Source organism: Cyprinodon variegatus, unplaced genomic scaffold (genome assembly GCF_000732505.1).
Source record: "Cyprinodon variegatus isolate N-32 unplaced genomic scaffold, C_variegatus-1.0 Scaffold110, whole genome shotgun sequence".
Classification (NCBI taxonomy): Eukaryota; Metazoa; Chordata; class Actinopteri; order Cyprinodontiformes; family Cyprinodontidae; genus Cyprinodon; species Cyprinodon variegatus.
In genome coordinates this window covers 1,157,650-1,164,674 of record NW_015150563.1, presented here as the reverse complement: position 1 = coordinate 1,164,674, position 7,025 = coordinate 1,157,650, and the positions used below count along the sequence as shown (strand labels likewise).

General features: G+C 40.6%; 1 protein-coding gene across 8 annotated transcripts in view; it reads left to right on the top strand.

The window, feature by feature from the left end:
* The window catches only part of mipol1 (mirror-image polydactyly 1), an 83,606-nt gene that overhangs the window by 41,675 nt on the left and 34,906 nt on the right, over positions 1-7,025 (top strand). For all 8 annotated transcript variants that reach the window (XM_015374880.1, XM_015374878.1, XM_015374877.1 and 5 more), the window contains 2 exons: positions 5,206-5,239; positions 5,320-5,490. In XM_015374880.1, coding sequence (XP_015230366.1) covers positions 5,206-5,239; positions 5,320-5,490 — 205 coding nt within the window. The remainder of the gene's footprint in view (positions 1-5,205; positions 5,240-5,319; positions 5,491-7,025) is intronic.

Sequence of the window (7,025 nt, the reverse complement as noted above, 5' to 3'; positions counted from 1 at the left end):
TCTGCTCTCTGTGGTCAGACGATGGATGGTTCTGGAACCATCAGTGGTCAGACGATGGATGGTTCTGGAACCATCAGTGGTCAGACGATGGATGGTTCTGGAACCATCAGTGGTCGGACGATGGATGGTTCTGGAACCATCAGTGGTCGGACGATGGATGGTTCTGGAGCCAACACCTACATCTTCAATACAGCTACATCTAAATTGGCTGCTGTTAAAGTCGTAGGGAAGCGGCCGTTGCAACCGCTGCATTTCCGAATTCTTCTGAGTGGTGCCCGACTTTACATGATTGAATAAAGTGAATGTGATTGGTTGTTTCTCAAGGGGGCGGGACTGCTGTGGCACAAGGTTTGCACGCAAGTTTGATTGTGGCCAGTTTGTTGGAAGCATCTTGCTAACCAGTTAGCAACTTAGTGCTAGTAGGTTCCTAATGGGAAATTCCATTGAGACCAAGTAGCACTAAATTGGTGACTTAGAAACGACACTGTCAAAGAACGCTATGGACAGCGGAAACATGCAAGAGGAGGAGAGTTTATTGTTGAAAATCGTGGATGAGTCTCCTCTGTCATCCATTCTTTATTTAGAGGAGGAAAGCGGGATGAAGTTGTGGAAGAGGACGCCAGGGCGGCAGAAACTTGGTTTGGTGTCGAAGGCTTCCAGGCGTACATGTTTGAGCCCTTGCCTCGCAACGCTGCCAGTTCTGTTAGCTGTACGCCTGCCGAAGACACAGACGTCCATCCCCGTGAACACTGGGACGGAACTCGATGGGAAAGGAAATGATTCTTACATCTATTTCAACAGTTTCGTATATTAGCAGCGACATGAAACAAGATGCTATGACCGAAAACATTTGATTGACAGATGATCGTTGATATATGATTGGCCGAATATAGATGTTCAGGCTGAGTTATAACTAACTGGCCTGCATAAGAGAACAATAAAAATATATAGATTTCAAGAACTTAATTTTTTTTTTATTTATATATATATATATCTAAAAAAAATTCTAACTTTAGGGACAATGTGGTCTGATAAAGAGTACATTTTACATACATGTTTAAGCCAGAATGATTTGAAATTTAAATATGACTTAAATATTTTTTAAGTCAAAAAAGTAAAAGTTTAATTGTTTCACCTCACAGAAACAAAGTTTCTTTTTGTTTTACACTTGTGTAAACAAAATGCCAAATAAATCTGTCTAAGTCATATGACTTCCCTACGACTTTAAAGTCGTATTTCCTTCCTATTTCCTTTTGGTTTAGCGAATCAGAGTAGAAGGCGTGAATGCATGTGGCCACACATCAGATGTTTACTTCTATAAACATTGAAATGTTTGCTGAACTGGGTCAATGCTTCTTCAAACTGCTGTAAACATCTCTGACCTCCAACCTTGGGATCAGAGCTGGGATCTGACACGAACAGACTCACTGAATGGCAACACGGGGTTAACCTGCAGAAGGCAGAAGAAACGTTCTCAGATTCCCAGAAGGAAAAAGCCCAGAGATGAAGGGAGGTGACCAGAGTGGACTCATCTTCCTGCTTTAAAAGCAGCTCTTTGAACTGAAGTCTTCCTCTAAAGTCAGACACAGAACAGCCTCTAAGTTGTCAAACTTTGTCAAAGCAGCCGACCCAGACTGCCGGTTCTCTTCTGTGGATCATCTGCTCCACTAATGGCTGCTAGCGGCTTGCCTGAGTGGAGGTGTGTGGGAGTGGTAATGAAGCGAGCCAAGCCGAGCTGAGCTGAGCCAGGCTGGATGGGGCTATAAGCAGGGTGTTAGTGGAGCTTTATTGGAGTTGGCCGGTCTTTCATTATCTGCTGTTCCCTGCAGAGCGGAGCCGCCTCGACCACCTTATTACAGTTTATTACAGCAAAACAGCGGCAGACTAAATGAAAAGAACTTCCCAGGAGGAGTGACAGAAGATCAGGTAGTTACTAGCTGCACGTCCACCGTCACGGCTTCTGTCTGGAGGAGGAACAGTGGAGGGGTCCATTCAAGGGAAGCATTCTCAGCTTCGAAATGAATTCCAAATGACAGAGATTTTAGCATGGACTGCAGGGATGGCAGGACAAATTTATTGCACAGCTGCTGTGTGGCTCTCAGGTAATCTGAGGCCGTCGCTGCGGTCATTGGCAGGAACACACAGACCAGGACCATCATAGTCGTCGACTGCAGGGCACCAACCTTTTATTTGTTATTCACTGCATACATATTAGCATCACTTGCATTGCTTTAGCAGGAACCTTCTAAATAAGCTGAATAGTCTGAAGAGCAAACACGGAGGATGATTCATGTTCTGTAGGTTAAACACGTATACGGGAGGAGAAGACAAACACAGGGCTTCCAGAGTCTCCTGAAAGTATTCACACCTTAAACATTTCTACATGTTACAATCCGGCCTTCAGCAGGAAGGGAAACGGCGCTCTGGGTCATATGACTGAGACGGACCGACCCCCTGAGGTCACAGAGAGGCATCGCTATGCAGCAGCAGAGGAAAAATAATCTAAATCAGATTAAGCTGGGGTGTAAGTTCCAGTTCTATACCAGATTAAGTTGGGGGGGGCAATAATTTTACTTATGGCGGTGTTCTGTCAGATCAGCATACCCCATCAGACCAGCATACCCATAGTCAATATGCATGCATGCAAGACGTCAGATTTGCATTTATCTCTTTAGTTTTGTATGAAAAAATTGACTTCAAACTACCTCAATGAGCGTATATCCCTTTAGTCCTGTCCAAAAAATACACAATTTAAGGTCAGATCGCCATCCATTTTAAAACACCAAAAAGTAAGTAGTTAAATAGTTTTTTGTGCATGACTAAAGGGATACACGCCCGTTGAGGTAGTTTAAAATCTTTTTTTTTGTACAAAACTAAAGGGATAAATTGGGTCTGCTGGTCTGAATGCTGTATGCTCATCTGACAACAGCAGCACCAATAAAAAGGAACAAAGGGGTCATAGTTCATTTTTCTAAAATATGTGAAGAAAAGAGCATTTTTCTGCTCTGCAATCCTTATATCAGATAAAAACCATCATCATATCATAATATTGCAAAGCTAAAGGTGCAGCAGTTGAAGTTTTGCAACAGTTTAATTATAATTTATTTATCTTGAAGTTATTTATTTTATTAAAATTTGGAAAGGAGCAGTTATAGAGGGGCGCTGGCCCCTGTCTAGAGCCGCCCATAGGTCAAAGGTTACACTGTTTCTTGAACAGGGGTGTGATTTTTATACCAGAACATTTCATCGTCTTCGGCCTCTAAAAGGATCTAAAACCTTTTTAAGGATGAATCTGATGTCATCGCTTCATTGATGCTCTGGTTTGTAACTTTTATCAAGTTTATTTAGCAGTTTTATTCACATTAGAAGCGTTAAAAGAACAGATGCCTTCGTTTACCAGCTGATGGGCCTTTTTGGCTCCTGAGGGCCAGATAAGTGTTCCAACTTTAGCTTCTTGATTGTTGCCTTGAGGTTTTGTTTCAGTATTTCTAAATAATGATCTTTCCTCCTGATGTCATCAGTCCCTCCTGCTGTTAAAGACCCCAGAGCATAATGCTGCCACCTCTGTGTCAGTTGGGATGTTATTTACAGGCTTGAAATGTGGTCATTCTGGTCAAACTCTTCCGTTTAATCCCAACCGACCCTGAAAGTCTTTAATCCCGGTTGTGTTTGTTGTTTGGATGCTAATCTGGCTTTTGGAAATCCATAATTCTCCTTGGATATATTGGCTGATTTCATCATTTTTCCAGGGTGTAACCAAATATATAAAGAAGTGATGAGTTTAAGAAGTTTCCTTTTAAAGCATCTGTGGGTTTGTTAAATGAATGTCTTGAATGGTGTGAATCTGGCCTCAGCAGATGGCCGCTCACACTGAGCCTGGTTCTGCTGGAGGTTTCTTCCTGTTCAAAGGGAGGTTTTCCTCTCCACTGTCGCTACAAGCATGCTTAATGTGAGGGATTGCTGAAAAGTCATTGAGTCGATGCAATCAGCTGGTTTTCCCAAGATAGAAAACCACTGGTTGGATCATCTGACTGGATGATCTGGTGAATTGGAAAGTGACCTGAGATGAATTGACGCTATAGAAATAAACTGAATAGAATTGAATTATTCTATTGAAGGCTGACAAAGCCATGATGTCAACATCTGGGCTTATAAAAAGCTCATTATAAAGGCAAAAGTCGTTTAAATGTAATGAATGTAATTAGGGATGCACGATATAACCTGCCCCCTATCGGTATCGGCCTTAAAACTGAATATCGGACATTGGCCACCCCACCTATATTTAACCCGATATTTGATCAGCTTCTGAGTTTCTAAAGTCTAAAATAAAAAAAATACTACTTCTTCTTAAAAACTTCTAAAGACGAGGGAAAAAATATTGATGCATTAAAATATCCCAATATCTTTATATGCTGATATATTGCCATTTAAAAACACCATATCAATCTCTTTTACTAATGAAATATTGCTATATGTCATCGTTATGCTACGAAATCCCCCGAAAATCCACGAAATTTTGCCATATTTTTATATGTTGATATATTGACGCGGTATCGATCTATTTTACTAACAAAATCTCACAAGAATTTGAAAAATATCACGAGAGTTTATAACAGAACGATGAAATTTCACAAGATTTTAAAAAGTAAAATAGATCGATACCGCGTTTTTAAAAATCAATTTGATATCAGCATATGAAAATATATTTGAGTATATTATTTTTCAAAGTGTCAGAAATGGATAACAAAACTGCTATTTTCAATGACTACTTATTTTTGTCCAGCTTTAACATCGGTATCGATATCGGTTATCGGCTACATGAGTTTTAAAATATCGGATATCGGCCAAAATCCCAATATCGTGCATCCCTAAATGTAATAATATTCTTCTATTGTTTTTTTTTTTTTTTTTTTTTTTTTTTATTAAAACAGGAAGATTAAGAGTTTAGACCTGAAATGTTGTTTCCTTTCCTAGAGTGGATGTGTGGCTTTAACTGAATGATGAGGTTATTGCCAGTAATCATGTCTCAGCATCTGTTTATGATGGAAAATGTCTACCTTTGTTAAAAAGTTTAGTCATTCCTGTTTGATGAAACCACAGAAGACCAGAGGTGTTTAGGATCTCTGAAGGCTCTTCTGTAGAAAGCTCATTCCTCTATCAGAGTTGATAAAAAGAGGAACTGATAATGTGCTCCTCTACTTTCAGGTCAGATGATATCAGCCTGCAGGGAGCTGATATGGTGAGCTCACCCTGCACCTTTACAAACCACCACTCTGGTTAAAACTGACCCGAGCTGACTCGGTGCTCTCTGTTTCTCAGGACATTCAAGATCTCCTGCGGCGCGTCTGTGAGGCTGACTCCGTCCATGAAGTGCGTCAGTTCGGCTCGGCTTTAGTTCAACATCTGCAGCTTGCTCAGCAAAGGAGAAATGATATCACAGCCCAGGAGATGACGGCTGTGATGGAGGAGAGGGACAAATCTGTTGACAAAGTGAGTCTATCCTTTTCCACAGCATGTTTGTTTTTATCCAGACAAACATTAGGTGAAAGCAAAGAAGCACTTTTCCTACGAAAACAGTCCTGATGTGAAAAAAGTTTTCACCAACAGACTCGGCATAAAGACATGCAGATATTTCTTTTTAGGTTTTTCTTCATGAGTATTTGTTAAATTCTCAGTTTAAAACACTCTGATGATGCGTCGAAGTGTTTGTGTTTCGTTTGAATGGAATCAAAGGCTACGTTCGCACTGCAGGCCTTGATGCTCAATTCAGATTTTTTGGGGAAACAAATTTTTTTGTGTTGCCGTTCACATATCCAAATATATGCCACTTGCATGTGATCTCCTGTGTGAACTGCATTCATATAGCTTAAGTGTCCTGCATGCTCAGTAGAGGACATAATGACGTCACAAGCCAGCGTGCTCTCTGTTTAAACAAGTAAACATAGATGGTAGTGCTGGAGCGCATATAGCGATCTTTCCCTACCTGAAAACTCAATCTTTTTAAGATGGTTAAATATAATTACTGCTCTCCGCATCATCGTCCACCAGGATTGTTGTTGTTTTTTTTTCCTGCTTCTGCTTAGCAAGACGCACAATAGTGACCTATGTTGAGTATTAATGGCTTTCAGGTCAAATGAATGCGGCCTGGCTGTTCAGAAACAGGTCACATTTCAAAAAGATCAGATTCATATTAGATTCAGGACCACAAAGCCAAGTGGCCTGGGTCGCATTGGAAAAAAATTGCATCTGAGTTGTTCAGACTGTCATGAAAAGATCTGATCCAGGTCGCATATCGGCAAAAAAATCAGACTTGGGTCACTTCAGGCTGCTGTGTGAACATATCCTTAGTTGGTTTAACTCAGACTTTGACTGGGCCTTGGGGCCTAATCTAGTAAAGGTTTGCATGGACGTATAACGTGCAGACTTAATAGCGCCCACACAAAACTGATCTACTAACCAGAGCAGAACAACAGGTGTGATCAGTTTAGCTTGGTTGCTGTTATTAAAGTGCAGAACGTACGCTGATCATCAAAACTTTCAAAATCCTGGGAGGAGGGTATATAAATGATAAATATGGAAATAATCCCTTCATGGAACCTGAAACAGGCTGCAGGAAGAGTTTCTAGGATCATGTAACATGATTGAAAGTCTGCTGTTGAAGGTTCTCAGTCATCCAGGTCATAGTCATTCCGTAAAAATAAAAAAAATATCCTCTGGACTTGGTTTCCAAGATTTAAAGACGTTTCGCCACCTCTCCAGGAAGCTTGCTCAATTGAAATGTCTGGATCCGCAGTGAGTTTGAGTCTTATATAGACAAAGCCTTGTATCGCCTGGAAACATGCAAACTCAAACTATTCTTCTAGAGGTGCTACTGGCACCTTGTTATGGTTCAGCTTAGTTTCCTGCTTTAACCTGAGTTATTACTTTGAAGTTGTTGGCCCCTCAGCATTTTTCTCTCAATTGTTAGAACTACGTGGGAAACAGCCCAGAACTGAATAAATTATATATATATATATATATATATA